At 35.4% G+C, this 19,995-nt stretch overlaps 1 protein-coding gene and 1 long non-coding RNA gene across 2 annotated transcripts; one reads left to right on the forward strand and one right to left on the reverse strand.

The window, feature by feature from the left end:
* Positions 1 to 2,356: 2,356 nt before the first annotated feature.
* Positions 2,357 to 5,698, forward strand: LOC109811753 (uncharacterized). Its single transcript, XM_083076640.1, has one exon. It carries the CDS (start codon positions 2,551 to 2,553, stop codon positions 5,467 to 5,469), a length of 2,919 nt encoding a protein of 972 aa, XP_082932766.1. The 5' UTR covers positions 2,357 to 2,550; the 3' UTR covers positions 5,470 to 5,698.
* An 8,859-nt stretch (positions 5,699 to 14,557) lies between these two features.
* LOC145958926 (uncharacterized) lies at positions 14,558 to 16,288 on the reverse strand. The gene is made up of 2 exons (XR_014434503.1): positions 15,612 to 16,288; positions 14,558 to 15,543 (listed from the first exon to the last, which is right to left on the reverse strand). It is a non-coding gene; the product is annotated as an uncharacterized LOC145958926 (long non-coding RNA).
* Between the last annotated feature and the right edge of the window lie 3,707 nt (positions 16,289 to 19,995).

Genomic DNA, 19,995 nt, shown 5'->3' on the forward strand with positions numbered 1-19,995 from the left:
TAAAAGATTTAATCATGTCTCTATTCTGGAATAGACCAAAGCTTGGGTTGTTGTTTTCGTCTTTCATTTTCTTATCATTTTTTAACATGAAAATTTAATTAGGTAGGGTTGAGAAAAGAAACACACCAGCACCCTCTAGTCAACTTGGTGGCAAAATACAAAAATGCGATAATGTTGGGGACATGCACTTATGGTTTATATGTGCTTCACACGTGGACAAAAGAAATAAAACCGAACAAATTAGGGATAGAGGGAAAGATCGACAATTAATATACTTTTTGTTGTACATAATTGTGTCCCTCAAATAAAACGATAATTTGATAAGAGTTCGAATGGTGTTTCATGTGTATATACAAAAAAATCTTTATTGAAAAAGATAAAATTTATTTCAGTAATATACTATACCTTTTGTTTTAATAAAAGGAAAAGCGAAAAAACTACAAACGTAAAGGTTTTGCCAATTCAATTTTGAGGAAAAGGTTATTTGCATGTCAAAATCTCAAAATAGTTAAATCATGTATTAATTTAATAGAAAAACTTTTGCTTCTGTATTTATTTATTTTATTAATTTCAATGCTCATAATAAGGTTTGAACATAGACTTTTTTGATACTATTTTAACTTTTTTATCACTAGTTCAATTTTAATGTTTCTATTTTTGCTTGTTTATGTATATATTAGTGTATATTTGATGAGTTAATCATTCATATACTGTCAGTGTAAAGTTTTTTACACCGACAACTAATTACATTTTATAAATTATTTTATTTTATTTTTATTTCATTAAATAAGTAAGTAATATTGAATTATTAAAAAATATGATTAGTTGTCAGTATAAATTTTTTTTACACTAGTAGTACATAAGTAATTAATTCGTATTTGATTGCATGTTAGAGTACACTCAACAGTAAAATCATGTCATTAATGTAAAAACTATCTTAAATAACTTCATTTTGGATATAAAAAATCATGTAAAAGACGTTGGACCAAATATGCTCTTAGCTTTTGATAAAATTATTATTATTTTTAACGGTACAAATTATAATAACGACAACACATTAAAATTTAGGACCATAGATATATTATCCCACAAAGTAGTTCCGTTCATGAAATTATTTAAAACTTGATAAAGATAAATTATTAACGGCATGATACTTTTATGAATTATTTTGTATAACTGTACACTTTTAATAATAACAAGCACAAATTTCGTCTTTAAAACTCAAATGGTATATCAACTCTTAAGTATCAAGATCATTGGTCTTGAACTTTCGCACGTATCATGATGAACACTCACTCACTTTCTCAGATATCATGATGCACGCTTGAAACCCTTGAGGCTCTTGTCCTTTCCTTAGATAACGAAGCATTTTGTCACGCTTAGCAGACATTAATGGCCAGCCAGGCCAGTGCGCGTATGTCAAGTTTGAAGATCTTAGCATTCCCATCCCATAATGGCTTTATACCCATTTAGTTGACAATTTTTGAAGTTGAATTAACCACAACTCTTCCAAAGTCAAATCATACTACGTTTCTTTCTCCCTTCTTTTTTTTTTTTTTTTTTTTTTTTTTTTTTTTTTTCTGTAATCCCAGTGAATATACGATGAATTTGTATGGTGGCAGTGTGAAAAAAATAATTCAGGATCAACAAAAGGCAATAGAAAGTGACCCACTTATTATGTCACCTTTTATCTTAGGCACAAGTGGATATCTTTATCAGCTTCTTGTCCTTTAACTCTTAGGGAAAAAGATACAAAAAAACATAACCCATCATGAGCCTTATCTCTACCTAGTTAGTTTCCAATTATACAAGTTACAAAAGAATCCTAAAATACTCTAGTTGTTGCCCAGAGTAGGTGAAGAAGCACCATTTTTTTACAATTAAGATGAAATTTTTATCATCACACGTTCCTTATTTGAGAAAAATATTAATATATAAGAACATGTGTTTTAATGTTATCCCTTGATTTTCAAGACTTCACTCAATCTCACAAAATGGATTTTTAAGGTAATGATTTTTCTTTGATTATATACTCTAATTTAATTATATTACTAGTTGATGTGAAATTTACAATATCATCTCACATGAGGATTGAACATCTTTGGGTAGTTGATATGAGATATCTAATACTTCTTTAATATTGAAGATTGGATATGTGAATAGTTTGATGACAGTCTAATAGCGGGTAAATTGATAAATTCAACAACCTTTGTTAAGATAGATCCTAATATCATGTTAAATTTCATCTTTAACTAAAATGTAAATGTTGTTTGTTTTTTTTCTTATATGAAATTCTTCATTTGCCACGTGTACCTGAAATAACTGTACGATTGTCGTCTGTGATTTTAAACAGAATAGCTTCATTGGAACTATTTATAGTAGGATTTTACATCTTCTTAGCACTTGAACTCTTCCATCATTTCCTAATTCCCATAGTTATACCCTGCAATACATGATCTTTTCTCAACTTTTCTTCTCCATTCCTATATAATGGAATTAGCCACCCAAAGCATACCCTGGACTATTTTATATGGTGTTTAGTTATTCATCATGAAGCTCATATTGATCAAGCACTCTGCTATGGCTTCCATTTGTATGTGCCATTTCATTTTAAAACTGACCATAGTGTGCACTGTTGTTGTTGCAACTCTAGGAGACAACACAACAGATTCCTACTGGCTTCTAAGAATAAAATCAGAGCTGATTGATCCATTAGGAGCCCTTAAGAACTGGTCTCCAACAATTCATATTTGTAACTGGAATGGACTCACATGTGAAGTTGATCGGACACATGTTGTAGGCCTTAATTTATCTGGCTCAGGAATTTCAGGTTACATTTCAGGTGAGTTCAGCCACCTCGTTTCTCTTCAAGCACTTGATTTGTCTTCAAATTTCCTCAAAGGCTCCATCCCTTCTGAACTTGGGCAGCTTCAAAATCTAAGAATACTGATGCTGTACTCAAATTATCTCTCTGGTAACATTCCTTCAGAGATAGGTAATTTGAGCAAGTTGCAAGTTCTTAGACTAGGAGATAACATGTTGGCTGGTGAAATCACACCTAGTATTGGCAACTTGAGTGAGTTGACAGTGTTAGGTGTAGCCAACTGCAACTTAAGTGGAAGCATACCTGCTGAGGTTGGTAACTTGAAGCATCTAGTATCTCTTGATTTACAAGTGAACAGTCTCAGTGGCTTCATACCTGAAGAGATTCAAGGCTGTGAAGAGCTCCAAAATTTTGCAGCATCAAACAACATGCTTGAAGGAGAAATACCCTCTTCTACAGGGTCTCTCAAATCATTGAGAATTCTGAACCTGGCCAATAACACTTTATCTGGACCAATTCCTACCTCTTTGAGCCTTCTCTCCAATTTGACATACCTGAATTTGCTTGGAAACAAGTTAAATGGTGAAATTCCTTCAGAGCTTAACAATTTGAGCCAGCTACAGAAGCTTGACTTATCCAGAAACAACCTTTCTAGATCACTAACACTCCTTAATGTCAAACTACAAAATCTTGAAACCATGGTTCTGTCTGATAATGCTTTAACAGGTAGTATTCCATCTAACTTCTGCCTCACAGGTTCTAGACTTCAGCAACTGTTCTTGACTAGGAATAAGCTTTCTGGAAAGTTTCCCTTGGAGCTACTCAACTGCTCCTCAATCCAACAGGTGGACCTTTCTGGTAACAGTTTTGAAGGTGAACTTCCATCCAGCCTTGACAAACTTCAGAACCTCACAGATCTTGTGCTCAACAACAACAGCTTCACTGGATCTCTACCTCCTGAAATTGGAAATATTAGTAGCTTGAAAAGCCTTTTCTTGTTTGGTAACTTTTTCACTGGAAAAATCCCTGTGGAGATTGGAAGGCTGAAGAGGTTGAACACCATTTACCTCTATGATAACCAGATGTCTGGACCAATACCAAGAGAGTTAACAAACTGCACAAGCTTAACAGGCATTGACTTCTTTGGAAACCATTTTTCTGGCCCCATTCCAGAGACTATAGGTAGGTTAAAAGACTTAACTATTCTCCATTTAAGACAAAATGACCTTTCAGGTCCAATCCCACCAAGCATGGGATACTGTAAAAGGCTTCAGTTATTGGCATTGGCAGATAACAAGTTATCAGGTTCCATACCACCAACATTCAGTTACCTTTCACAAATTAGAACCATTACCCTTTACAACAACTCCTTTGAAGGACCTCTACCTGATTCACTCTCTCTTCTCAGAAACCTTAAAATCATAAACTTTTCCAATAACAAGTTCAGTGGCAATATCTTCCCTCTGACTGGTTCAAATTCTCTTACTGTTTTGGACTTGACAAACAACAGCTTCTCAGGCTCCATCCCTTCTATTCTTGCTAACTCCAGAGATCTCAACCGTCTCAGACTTGGAAACAATTATCTCACCGGAACCATTCCTTCTGAACTCGGTCAACTAACCAAGCTAAACTTCCTTGATTTATCATTCAACAACTTGACGGGACATGTGCCTCCTCAACTCTCAAAGTGCAAGAAAATTGAACACCTTCTGCTGAATAACAACAGATTGAGTGGCGAAATGTCGCCGTGGCTGGGAAGCTTACAAGAACTCGGTGAGCTAGATCTCTCATTCAACAACTTTCATGGAAGGGTTCCTGCTGAGCTTGGTGGCTGCTCAAAGTTGCTCAAGCTTTCTCTCCATCACAACAATCTCTCAGGTGAAATCCCTCGTGAGATTGGAAACCTTACATCACTAAATGTCTTCAACTTGCAAAGGAATAGACTCTCTGGCTTCATTCCATCAACAATTCAGCAATGCACTAAGCTGTATGAGCTAAGGGTCTCAGAGAATTTCCTCTCAGGTGCTATACCAGTTGAACTAGGAGGGGTGACTGAGTTGCAAGTCATATTGGACTTGAGTAGGAACCTCTTTTCTGGTGAGATTCCATCGTCTCTTGGAAACCTCATGAAGCTAGAAAGGCTTGATCTTTCTTTTAATCAACTTCAAGGACAAGTTCCTCATTCATTTGGTCAACTTACCAGCCTGCATGTGCTAAATCTCTCACATAACCATCTTCATGGCCTCATTCCCTCAACCTTTTCAGGCTTCCCATTAAGCTCATTTCTGAGCAATGATCACCTGTGTGGCCTTCCACTAGCATTGTGTTCGGAAGCAACGGGGAAGGAGCGAATGCAGCTGTCAAACGCACAAGTAGCAGCAATCATAGTAGCCATTGTCCTTACTTCCACTCTGATATGCTTGGTAATGTTGTATATAATGTTGAGAATCTGGTGCAACTGGATAAAAGTAGCTATTTCAAGTGAAGATGGTGGCATGGTTGAGCAGAAGACAAGAAATGGAGAGTATTGGAAAATGAATTCCGCTGAGTTGTTTCCTTCACCAGATAAACAAAATTCAGCAACAACTTGCATTTGTGATCAGAAAATTGATGCAGAAGCTAGGGAAAATACCTTGGTCAGATGAAACCTACTTCTGTTTGTAATTTACTAGTTTTGTTTTTCGTAGATCTCGTATACCTTTCTCTTTTTAATTGGAAAGATGTAGTTTATGACTATATACTGTTTTTGGAATGTAGTCAATGTACAGCACCCAGTCATGCATAGTTTCAATGATTGCTGTTTAAAGTGTGACATATGTACAAGTTTATAGGTTATATAAACTTATAATAATATAATAAACTGATGTAAATTAATCAAGTAGTTTTTTCTTGTTTAATTTTACAAAATAATGGGTTGATAAAGCAGTCCATGGATACACCACTTCATAGCAAGGTTTTATAAAATGTTCATGATCATAATAGTAATGGCAAGGTTTTTGTGGTCTCTATGATTGTATAGTGACTGCATCAATCACTCTTGTCTAATTATTTACAATATCAAGAATCGTGACAAAATCTTCACAGCAACCAAATTTTTCCTTACAATCACCTTCTAGCCCACTGAAACCAGAGACTAATTAATCCAGTCATAATATCACCTTCTAATTCACTGAGTCAAAGACTAATCTAGTCGAAGTACTGCAACTATGGCTAATCCAACAAGTTTTTGCACATAGTACATATCGAACATAATTTAAAACCTTGAGCATCTCTTACCCCACAACCACAAAAATGAAAAGCTACAAGAGAAAAGTTAATACATGTGAATATGTGATGTCTCTTCCAATAAGTTACATAAAACACACTCGACCATACGTTAGGTCTTGTCGTTATGTTGTCCTTCAATAGAGCCTTCCATCACGTCTGTCCATTCATTGTTGTGCTGTAATTCATCAAGATTTGGGAGGCTGACCTCATTCTTATTTCATCACTTGTCACTCAAAATGACAATGAATTGATCAAGTTTGAGTTGTCCCAGATGAAAATTTTCTCACACCAAATTGTTCCTTCTCTATTTCAATTTCCACTTCCAACTACCTAAGCTAAGCCTCCTTGTCCTTTGAAAAGATACTCGTTTCCTATTCAAGCGTCATGCCTAAATGAAATGATAAATCTTGTTAGAACAACGTATTTGTACATTTTATTTTCAGAAATAAGTCAAGATGAATTCCATATAATTCATGTAATAATCATTTCTAATTGCATTGAAGATGAAAATAAATTATAAAGATAAAATAACTCATGAAAAAACAACACTAAAAGTAAAGTACTTGTGAAAATTTATATAAATTTACAGAAATAAAGTGCACATAACTCGGATATAATTTTTTACACACGCTTTTAGTGTTGTTCTGTGATTAAAAATTTTAGTCCAATCTTAATAATCCATGTAATAAAAATTAGTACTAAAAATTAGTATAAAAGTGAAACTTCAAATTTGATTAGAAAATAATACCGAAAACATATACATCTAAGCTTTTAAACTAAAGTCACATTCATAGTTGTAATTTTGCCGTTTCTTAATATTGCGAGAAATTTTTGGACAAATGCGTCAGATATGGTCATGGCCAGTGGCCACTTCCAAAAGCTTGATATTGTAGCCAAAATCAAAGTCACAGACAGTTTCTTAAAACCTTGTCTGTGATATTACTTTGTTCTTATTATAAAATCTAAATTTTCAAATTAGTTTAATTTTTTTTATAAGATGCAGTCTATTATGCCTCAAAATTTAGCAAAAAGAAATTTATTACGCCTCAAATATTAATTTCCTTTTTACAAAAAATATTCTTATAAAATGCATTTGTTGAGTTCAACAACTAAATAAAATATAAATAGTCCTATTTCTGGTTCTTAGAATACAAAAATTTTGGAAACATATATTTAGTGTCTCATTAATTTTGGAAGTAATTTTGAAAAGAAATAGAATTTCAGATATATTTATTGATTTTAATAAATAAAAAATTAACTTTTTTATTTTATATTTTTGTTGAATTAATTATTTAGATTCTATAACAATTTAAGATATCCTTCTTGTCACCTAAGCTTCATTTTAAACCTGGATAAGCCTCCTTGTATGAATTCTTCCACCATACAGACATTTTTATAAATACCCTTCCAATTCCATTTCCTCATCCCTCTCTTCCTCGCACATGGAAAAGGTTCAAGATACCCAGTGTTAACAGGAAGCATGGTTAATTACGTGTATAATTATGTGATTAATTTTTTCAAACAAATACTTAATAGTAAACACATGTGTTTGCATATAATTATCAAAAAATTAATACTTACCATTTATATATAAGATGTTAGCCATCATTAGATATTTCAATAATTTTATGAAATTGTTAATCACTTATAAAATTAAAAGTTAACTATCATTAAATTGAAACAAAGATAGATTTACCTGCGACAAACATAAAAACAAATAAGCACTTAAATTAATCATGTTTGATAATTAATAATCTCACAACACTATTAATCACTTGTGAGATAAAGATAATCATGTATGAAATAATATTATGGTATTATTAACCGTTCAATAATCGAGACTCCTTGTACATATAGATCGATCTTAAAATCCCAATCCACAAAGCCATAGATTCATATATCTAACGCGATTTCCACTTACCAATCAGTGCAGTATTAAACAATTCAAGATTTTTCATTCATGAAATTCCTCACTGTGACTGTTTTAGATGCTCTCAAGAACAAGAGAGGAAATCAATTGGGAAACAAGAAAAATAGCCGAATTAATAAATGTTATCACGGAATGAGAGATTTTTATTTATTTTTTCTTCTAGTGAGGTAACATTTCATGCACCATTTCAACTATTGGAATACAACTAGACATTCACTTCTTTCAGATCAGTACCAATAGAAATTCCCAGATAATATCTTGTCAATTTTACAACTATGACCATCTCTAGTAGTAATCAATTTTTGATTTCTAATGCACTTTTTTTTTCCCCTACGTTATATAAAATTTAAGATACTTTTTTTAATATATATATTTTGATTCGATGAAGAATTTAATTTTCTTAATTTACTTTATATGAGTTTTATAATACTCTATATTTATACTTTAAATTATTTTGATAAAAAATTAAATACTTTTTTTTTTATCGTTAAGAACTTGTTTGAGTCTTGTATTAAAAACGGTTCTTACATATAAAAATCTAATTAAGAATTCTCATTAAAGAATAGATGACAAAGAAATTTATATGCAATGTTCTTGAGTGTTCAAATCTTGCAAGTTGTCGATTTACCTAAGAAGTCAAATAAAAAAAATGTTGGATGATATCGTATACCATTTTCATTGAATCGGTCAAATTTGAGTTATTGTCTTACATTAATTTCACCTACCCTATTTGGATAGAAAATTTTAAGATTCTAGCGAGTTTTCAATTTAAAAAAATTCAATTGCTTTAATTAAGATTTTTTTTATTCTTAAATTTTTGTATTTAGGTTGTAATAACCCACCATAATCCTTACATTTAACGATCCATATAATTAGACGTAGAAAATATTAACTAAATCTAAAATTATTATTCTAAACATTTTTTTTGTTCGTCCTTAGTATCCACCGCCGATAGCAGTGACTAATCTCCTCGCTACGTTGGAGGCACCTCAAAGGGTGGGATAGCTGATCCCAAGATTTGACGCGACTGCATACACAAGGCAAGATTCGAACCCCTGACCTTGCTTAAGCATGGATACTATAATATATATTTGTAAGAGTTTTCGGCACAACAACTAAGGAAATAGAATTCTATATAGGTATATAAATATATACAGCAATCCAAATAATAAATAATAATTCTATTAGCCGATTCAACCTACTAAATACAACCAAAATAGCTACACAAAGGTAACTCAAATAGATATGGTTTCCAAAGGTCTCCATCGATAACCTATTCCTGTTTTACTCTTATATCAAGTATGATCATCGTTAGGGGTGGGTATACAGACCGGTCCGGCCCGTTTAAGGCCAGGTCCGTAAAACTCGCGTTTTATACGGGCCGGATAAGTCCGGTCCGTAAAATAAATGGACTTATTTTTTAAGTCCGTATCCGGCCCGCCAAAATCCGCGGATATCGGACCGGTAAATAATGGTTCAAAAAAATAAATTTTTTAAAAATAAAAATACATAAAATTAGAAGAAAAAAAATATTTTTTATTTATAAACTAAATTTTATCATACTAAAATTTATCAATAGTTAAAATGGTTTAAAATACTAAATATTAAAATATTAAAATAAAAATAATTACAAATACTTAAATAATAGTACTAAACTTTCAATAATAAAAGCATCAAAATGTCATAAAAATAATTCAAATGACAAATATATACCAATTAAACATAATTTTAATATCATAATAATTTTAAAAAATTAAATACACAACTTAATATTAAAATCATAATATTTAAAAATATTAAATGTGAAGTATGCGGACTAGCTCGCGAGCCCGCGGATTAAATCTGCCAAGTTCGCAGACTTAATGGACCGGGCTCAAAAATTAGACATAATCATACGAATTTGAAAAAAATGGGCCCGTTATTCGCGAAATCCGCGGGCTTACGAACTGGTCCGCGGATCCGGGTCCATCTACCCACCCCTAATCATCGTAGTCTAACCACATAGAAATACAGAAATGTAAGCTAAAGTATAAAGAATTAACATAAATAACTCAAATTTTTACAACAAAGTATGAACTTACAATCTTTCAACACAACACAACATATTATCAACTTATACAACATAACATCAACATCTCAACTTGCACACAACAACACATTTCATCACCTCTCAACTTCGCATATGAACACAACTCATCAACACATCATATGCATAACACATGTGTCATAACACATTTTAACTAGGAAATCTCTTATAACACAGGTGAGTAGTTTGAGTGACTTGATCCCACTAAACCAACAATCTGATCTTTTTAATTTAGCTAGATCAACAGTCAAATGAGATACCAATTCCTAACAACGTGATTTCTCGGATGTCGCCACTTAAACTAGGAAGTCTAGTATTCATGTTATGATAGAATAGTTTGGGCGTGAGACTACCACGACATTAACTAGCATAACTAAGCCACCTATATAATTAGTTCATCGACTACCCTATGAATATTACGTTCTTCCGACACTTAATTAAGGATTTTAATCCCAAACCTTGTACCTTACTCTAACTTAGTTGTTTTATACTCGTATGTCTCGATCTTGCCTACATACGGATCAATAGTTTGTTGCTTATAGTCGGTACGTCTCGACCTGAATCACATACTACATTAACTAAGGTCCAATAGTAGATTCAACTATTATCATCAAGGGTCAATTTTTCAAGAAAGGTTTTTCGATAAATTTGGGCTCTTGGAGCATCACAACACAATATTTTCACAATGAGATACGCAAATTTAAAACAACTTTTTCTCTAGTCATAAACCAATCAACATAGTACAACTTTGATGCCCAAAGCATGCTTAACTCAACTACTCAATAACATCATACAACTTAGCTCAACTTTCAAACATTCAACTAAACAACATGCAACTCAACTCAACAAAACCAACTATACACTATCCCATATCAATGTATAGAGATTCAACACCATACAACATACAAAACATGACTTAATCATCATATATCATGTCACTGGTCCAATTATCCTATATATGTTCACCAATTTTATCATAAAACAAGTTAAAATAATATAACTTATGTCTGACGTCATTCAACCCACTGTGAATGAAGGAAAAATCCTCGAAGACTTGATCAAATACGAGCTGGGTGAGTTAGGTTAGGGTTACCATGCCCGACGCATTATGCTTTGCGCCCGGTGTAGGGCCTTCTAGAGAGTTTAGTTACTCTCTGTCTCAAGACACGCTTGACGCAATTACTTTTAAGCCGGACACGATGTCTTCCAGAGAGTTTAAGTTTCTCTCTGTCTCGAGCACGCCCGGTGCATCTTCTTGCGCCCGGCGCAGTTCTGAATTGCAGAGAGTGTGGCTCTCTTTTTTGCTCAAGCCCGGCGCGGGTAGTCTTGCACCCGGCGCAGGTACTCTTCTCCTGCTCCTTAGCTCCTTTAATTTCCAATCCAATGGGTCTTCAACCTCAACTCTCTAACTCAATACCTGCACAAAAAATGAGGAGTATCAAGGTATTGTTAGATAAATTTTGGGTTAGCTATATCTGCACAAAAAATGAATCAAAAAGAGAACAATTATATTGCAAGAGTGCATGGGGTGAGTGGAATTGTTCAATAATTCCTATTTAAACATATGTATAAATGATACTTAACAACTCCCCCAAACTTAGAACCTTGCTTGCCCTCAAGCAATAGGTAATTGATCTGGCAGATACCAAGCAATGCATGTATGTCAAATTCCTACATTCTAGCTCACTTGGATTTTCTTTTTGAAAGCACGAACCTTAGATGAACTTTCAGTCACAATTATTGCAATGGAACATGACAAGGTGCAAACAAAGGTTTCAAAAGAGATCAAAAAGCTGGGAAAAGTTAATGATCATCTATGAATGCATCCTTACTAGGAAAGTGTTTCTCTCTATGCACACTGGTGTATCAAGGTGAGTGTTTCTCTCAAATCTACTACTCACGCCACATAATTCAACTTTGCTCTTCATTTCCAAATGGAACCAATGGTAATGCAAATGCAGACACTTATCACAAGGTCTTTATTAGGGCAATTTGGGTCAAACAATAGCAATCTTATGGTTTGTCAAGGATTGAAAGTGCTATGGCTTAAGAGAGCAATTGAGAATTTACAATGATATCCCTCTCTATAACCCAATACAACAATTTAGAACATGCCCTTAACCGGACCCAAGCCACTAGCCTTTATGTGATGCATATTTACACTTTTGCATCCTTATATTTTTGTTTTGTTTTCTCTTTGTTTTTTTTGTTGATTTTTTTTTGAATGAAATAATGACCATATACTTTCCTTTTCCCAGAAACCCTCATTCTTCAACTCCCCCAGACTTGTTTCATGTCATCAATTACTCTCTTAATCAAAGCAAGGGTTATGGTTAATTTTTCACAATTTGGGATAAGTAGAAGGTGTGGTGTTTAGGCTTAGGAAGTTATGGGTCAAGTGAAATGTGGAGGTGGCTTTTTAGCTTAGACGGTTAGAAAAATAAGGAAATATGAATGCCTTGATCATATTGTAGACACCCAATTTCGCCCGGGAGGTACAAAACAACAATATAGGACGTCAGGGACCCAAAAGACAAATTAGGGATTTTTAGGGGCCCGGAACGGGCCGTTCCGAATTCAGAACGGGCCGTTCTGGTTCCCCCGGAACGGGTCGTTCCGATTTCAGAACGGGCCGTTCTGGTTACCCCGGAACGGGCCGTTCCGATTTTGGAACGGTCGTTCTGGCTCCCCGAGAACGGGCCGTTCTGAATCCAGAACGGGCCGTTCTGGTCCCCCCTGGAACAGGCCGTTCTGATTTCAGAACGGGCCGTTCTGGGGTACAAAATTTAGGCACAACGGCCATATCCAGAACGGCCGTTTCGGTTTTGGAACGGGCCGTTCTGGACCCCCTCCCCGAAGCCTATAAATAGACAGCTGGGGCTCATTTTTCCAGACGTCCAAAATTTCGTCCAAAGCTCCATAGAGCTCGAAATTTCTCCCTTTTTTCTCTCTCTCTCCTATTGTACTTCTTGAGTTTTGTGAGGCTTATTGTAGTGTGAAAGGTTGCCACAAAGCACCTAAAACCTCCATAGTTGAAGATCCAATAAAGCTTGTTACGAGGTATTACTCATCAATCTCTTGTTTTATCTTTCTCTTCTTTTATTTTACATTGTTATAATAAAAATAATCATGTAGATATTTTAGAGTCAATTGTTTAATCTAAAATTCAAGCATGTAAATAGTCATCAATAAAAGGGAATTTAATATTTATATTATTATTATTTATAATGTTAACTTCGTCATAGGGTACCGATTAAGGGTGTTGTAAGGGTGCTTAATACCTTCCTTACACGTAACCGACCCCGAACCCAATTCTGGTTATCAAGGCCATTATTGGATCTTTTAAAAATCTTTTCTTTTTCCAATGTTTTGAGTAAAACATTGGTGGCGACTCCATAGAACCTATTTTCAAAACCATTGATTAAGGATTAGTCTGGTGTCCGGGCATTCCTTAATTGATGAGATCTTTAAAAGGATGTTTAAACCATAGGTCGCAAGATCAGAAATTTTCGGGTTGCGACACATATAAATGCACAACATTAGCAAACCACCAGGGAAACTCAAGCAAAGTCTATCATGCAACTTAAGCGTAGTTCACTCATTATCATTCAGGGGCTCAAAACCTCACTCGGCTATGCATCCAACACTACTACAATAACAACATTTTACATCGGTTCTTTTGACTATTCTACATCGGTTTTAAAACCGATGTAGTTACAAATGATGTAGAATGTGTAAGATATTCTACATCGGTTCTTGAACCGTTGTAGAAAGTAAGCAAAACTACATCAGGTCTTTTATCACCCGATGTAAAATGTTGAACGTGATTGAAGTAAATTATTTTTTTTATCAAAACTACTTTTTAGCAGGCTTTAATCTCTGTAATAGCAAGTTTTTTTATCCCTTTTTATTATATAAAACCATTTTTTCATCATTATTAATTAATTCATCTTATATATCATTAGTTTCTTTATTTACAAGTGCTAGCATTTCCTGAAGGTAGCCCCTGAATGGTGTTTGCATTGCCTGTCATAAAGGCAAAAACACAAAAATATATAAGAACATTTTCACAATGCCAATAACCAAGTAAAAAAGACCATTATAACATATTCACAAAATTAGCATGCTCAGCAAAACACGGCACCCAAAACCAATTACTTGCATAATTATTCTACTACAGAATCTCCAATTCCAAAAAAAAACTACCCAAAACTCGAAATTGGAATTCTTAAGCAGAACATTTTCATAGTGCCAATAACTAAACAACACTGCCTACTAAGTAAAAAGACTATAATAACATTAACATAGTCACCAAATTAGCATGATCCGCAAAACATGGTATACAAAACAGTGGCCAACAAAGTTGTTAAAGGGCAGTCAACAATTATATGAGCTATAGACCATGTGCTGAAAACTACACTGTTAATCACAAAATGATAGCAAAAAAGGGTAAAGGAAAATGTAGTTTCAATTTCAGTTGCAGCCATATCAACTGCATTTGTCCGAAATTATTCCCAATATCAAGGATTTGTAACAACAACAAAACCCTACCACAACCAAGGTTAAATGGGATAAGTGTTGAAACAACTCACAAAAAAGTAATGAAACATATATAACAAGAAAATAAAATATTGACAAGGATAACAATAATACATGGCTTTCTTTTTTTCATTATCCAATCAAACTTGTTCCGGCACAGGCAAGTCCTCTTCCTGAGGTGCATCCAAAACCCACTCCCCATTGTCCCTACGCACCATTCCCTTATTTTTCTCAACCCACCATGAGCCTGGTATACGATACTCCTCCGTCAAAAACTCATATGACTTATTCACCAAAGCCAGGCTCCTCTTCACCTTCATCTGAAACTCCCCACTCGCCCCATTCCACCCCGCCACAACGTGCAGCATCGCCTGCAAGTTATGCCAATCACTCGGTTTCTTCAAATCCTTCAAACTCGGCGACTTTCGCGTATCAAATCGATCACTCTACATAACCCATAGGCATAAACATAAATATATAGCACCAAAATGGACCCTCTCCTAATCGCACTCCTCTCTCTCCTCCCTCTCCTCCCTCTTCCTCCTCCACCGCTCCAAGGCCCAAGCCTCGAAAGAGGCCCCCAACATCCTCGGCGCGTGGCCCATCCTAGGCCACCTCCCCCTCCTGACCCGCTCCCGCTCCACCCACCACCTCCTGGGCTCCCTCACCAACGCCCACGGCCCACTCTTCACCATCAAGATGGGCACCTAGAAAACCCTAGTCATCAGCAACTCCCAAATCGCCAAACAATGCTTCACCACCAACGACGTCGACGATGTCATTTGTGCAAGGAGAGTTCGGAGTTGGCCTTGTTGACGCATGCGAGAACCACGTGAGTCTTCGATTGGAGCCCTATTGCCGCCGAGCCCTGCTTCACCACCTCCATGGGTACTCCACCTGGAAAAAGGGAATAGAAAATTAGGGTTTGGGAAATTGGAAGAAAGAGAGAGAAAAAGGCTCATAACCGTATTTGCGAAGGCGTTTGGAGAGGGACTTCATGTGCTGAGTGGCGAACCAGTTCTTCCGTCATGGCTCTCTTCTGTTTCTCCATCATTGCTCTTGGCGGCTGGGCATGTTGATGATAAGTGAAAGGGCGTGCCTTCGCAGGGTGGGTATATTAGGGTCTCAACTTCTACATCGGTCATAAGTAAAACCGATGTAGAATAACTTCTGGATTCCATTTTTACATCGGTTCTCCTCTTAATTGATGTAAATATGTTTGTATTTTTTATTTATTTATAAGTTTGCCACCGCGTTTATAATTTACATCGGTTCTACTAGAACCGATGTAAATATAGCGACGTTAAATAGTATTTTTGTAGTAGTGCAAAGATTATCAAATTTGGCTCAGTACTATGATCGGCATTGAAACCCATATACAACTAGTCATGAAGTAAAGTTCTTACGTGAATTGAAAATGTCTAAAGTACGTGCACAACAAATATCAAGCAAACCACAATCCAGAATTGACCACAAACACAACAAGTATCAACAAGATTAAAAACCGTGCTATAAGCAGAATAGTCACAAAAAGTGAACCAACCAGAGTAATCACAAAAAAATACTAAATCTAACCATAGAGTTCTGAAACATGAACAACTAAACCACTGAAAATAAAAGACATAAAAATAAATTGCAATAAACATAAAGGTAAACTAAGGTAGGCTCCATCTGCATCCGTCTATAGAGCCTGGTCATCATCATCTCCTAGGTCTGCTTCATCCTCATCATCAGCATCTGCAGCACCTGCAGCTCCACCCCCCAAAGAAAGGGGCCTGGTCCCCGGGCCAACCAGTATATGCATGATAATTCACAATAGAAGGGAACTGGTAGCCGGGAGCGGTCGTGGAGTGTAGAGTGAAACTCCGGAAGGCATCCAGAAGGAAGAGCTGGTCGCGATGGAGAGACTCCCTGACAACGGCGCCAAAAACTTGTTGAGATTTCCATTGACATTAACTTTTGTTCTTATCATAAATCATTTTAACTCTGACAACGGACTCAAACACAACAAATATACCAAACGTTCAAGTAGTAAATTTAAATCGTATCCACAGGACTAGTAGGTAAAATAAGCATTTAATGACTATTTGTGACTAAAGAATAATTCCAATTTTCATAGGTTGTCATGCAATTCAAATAAAGGTGATGACTATTGGAATGTTAAAACCTATAAAACTATTGTTGTGTGTGTGGAAGGGATAGAAATGGTATTGTGATTTTGTAAGATTGTGGGGTCAGATATCACCAAACTTCACACTAATGAATCTTTGTTCTCTTGTTACATTCATTACTTAGTCAACCCATAAGTTTACTCAAACCTAATCCCTTAGAGCAAGAGCCTAAGTGCAAGTAATGAATATCAATTCCTTGAGTATCCAATACATACACCTACATTACAGGTTAGGGTTAAGACTACTAATGGGCCAAACTCCATTCCTAGATACATTTTCCACTAGGTATTTGTTTCAGAGCTAGTTCAAAAGGCTATTTTCCAATACCCAATGGACTTTATATCAAGAAAAGGAGAATCAATCCAAAGAAAGCATTAAGAATATAAACATACACAATAATGAATGAAACAACACACACATATATATATATATATATATATATATATATCATTAATGAAGTGAAGATTACAAAAGAGTTTCGTTGGTTACATCTAACCCCACAAAATAATGGGTAGAACTGCTCAAAACAATGAGGGTAAAACAAAAATAGAGATGGAAGAGAGATGGAAGAACTTAAAGAAAGACCCACACACGAACAATCCCAAGCACCGAGAATCCCTTCCTCAGCTCCTAGAAGTCGCCCAATGTGTGAATGAGGGAAAAATCCTCGAAGACTTGATCAAATACGAGCTAGGTGAGTCAGGTTAGGGTTACCACGCCCGGTGCATTATGCTTTGAGCCCGGCGCAAGGCCTTCCAGAGAGTTTAGTTACTCTCTGTCTCAAGACACGCCCGACGTAATTACTTTTAAGCAGGGCACGATGTCTTCTAGAGAGTTTAAGTTGCTCTCTGTCTCGAGCACGCCCGACGCATCTTCTTGCGCCCGGTGCAGTTCTGAATTGCAGAGAGTGTGGCTCTTTGTTTTGCTCAAGCCCGACACGGGTAGTCTTGCGCCCGGCGCAGGTACTCTTCTCCTGCTCCTTAGCTCCTTTAATTTCCAATTCGATGGGTCTTCAACCTCAACTCTCTAACTCAATACCTACACAAAAAATGAGGTGTATCAAGGTATTGTTAGATAAATTTTGGGTTAGCTATATCTGCACAAAAAATGAATCAAAAAGAGAACAATTATATTGCAAGAGTGCATGGGGTGAGTGGAATTGTTCAATAATTCCTTTCTAAACATATGTATAAATGAGACTTAACACCCACACCTAGCGTAGATTAAGTGGAGACCCTTGGGACCTCACACTTAGCATGGCAAAAACCCATGCTCGACCCCAACTATGCAAAAAGCCTTGAGTTGATCCATGTTTGACATCACTCCATTGGTGCTTGACGTGATTTCAACCTGACAATTCTCTATCCTCATGCCCAATGTCATTCAAACCATGCTCGATATAATCAAGTCAAAGACTTCTCCCTAACCCACACCCGATGCCACCAATCTTGTACCTAACGTGAATGAGGCAAGTAACTTCTAATGTGAATCACATCCGACATCGACATCATGAAGGCTCGTTCGGGGTCATAGTGAAATCCGCACTTACAGACCCACAAATTTGGCTCAACCCACTTGAAAGCCAACCAATCTCAATCATGTAGAGCATTCAACAACATATATATAACTCCAATAACTCATATTCAACAAGAAATCTGACATGCAATGAGAGATCACCACAAATCGTTAACTTTTCTCAACACATTCAACATACCAAAACTTAACCAACTTAGTCATTCAATCTAAATCCAACCAATAATAACATTCCATTCATGCATAGCAACTCAACACTTAACAATAATTTCAATTCTAACTTCTCTTACCTCCATGTCTCACAATTCGAGAAAGAGAAGGGGAAGAAAATGATGAAGTTTTTTGAGAACTATGCATAACACCACAGTCGCTCCGATTCCTCAACTAAGAAGCTTTAAATCCATACTTCAACCCTCAATAATAAGCTCCTATAGCTCTTAGGAATATAGGGAGAAGAAGAAGTTTAGAAAAATCATAGTTCCTCTTGATGGGGTTATTTTATGGTATTTGTCTGAGGGGATATTTTATGAGGGTTGTTTTTATAAGATTATTACACAAACTTACTCCACAATGAAGAAATATTGTCCGCTTTGGGCCTAAGTCCTCATGGTTTTGCTTTTAGTAATAACATTCCATTCATGCATAGCAACTCAACACTTAACAATAATTTCAATTCTAACTTCTCTTACCTCCATGTCTCACAATTCGAGAAAGAGAAGGGGAAGAAAATGATGAAGTTTTTCGAGAACTATGCATAACACCACACTCGCTTCGATTCCTCAACTAAGAAGCTTTAAATCCCTACTTCAACCCTCAATAATAAGCTCCTATAGCTCTTAGGAATATAGGGAGAAGAAGAAGTTTAGAAAAATCATAGTTCCTCTTGATGGGGTTATTTTATGGTATTTGTCTGAGGAGATATTTTATGAGTGTTGTTTTTATAAGGTTATTACACAAACATACTCCACAATGATGAGATATTGTCCGCTTTGGGCCTAAGCCCTCACAGTTTTGCTTTTAATCATGACCCAAAAGACCTCTCGATCATTGAAGTATGTTTATGTTATATTAGTTGTTATTTTTTATCATATTTTATCGATGTAGGACTTGTTTGTATTCCAACACCTCTCATTACTATCTCTTTAAGCTCTTTGAAGAACTAAACTTATAAAGTTCAGTTCTAAAAAAAAACCTTTATATAAGTACAACTTAGCTCCTACTAAAAGATATTTCTAAACAATTAAAAACTCGTAAAAAATTTTATAATTGTAAAATTTCTCAACAAGGCAACAATTCAACACAACACCAATATTAATAAAATTATCAACAATTATCAATAACATATGGTGTTACATAGGTAAAGAGATTAAAATTCATTCTGTCACCACACGCTGATAAGTAGAAAATTATTCAGAACTTTCACTAGGCCAGAAACTAACATGTTTTGATTCAACTTTGTCTCGAAAACCCATTCATCATGGAATTCGATCTCTACAATCCATTGGTCCATTACATTCCAAAAATATTGCTTCATCACACAAATATTTCTTTCTATAATACATATCATATTTTTTTTTAAAATGTGGCATGTGAAACATGCCACTTTAGAGCATGGTGGAAGACCGAAAGGAATATGTTTGCCATT

Source organism: Cajanus cajan, chromosome 6, assembly GCF_000230855.2.
Source record: "Cajanus cajan strain Asha chromosome 6, NIPB_CcT2T_4, whole genome shotgun sequence".
In the NCBI taxonomy this organism is placed as follows: domain Eukaryota; kingdom Viridiplantae; phylum Streptophyta; class Magnoliopsida; order Fabales; family Fabaceae; genus Cajanus; species Cajanus cajan.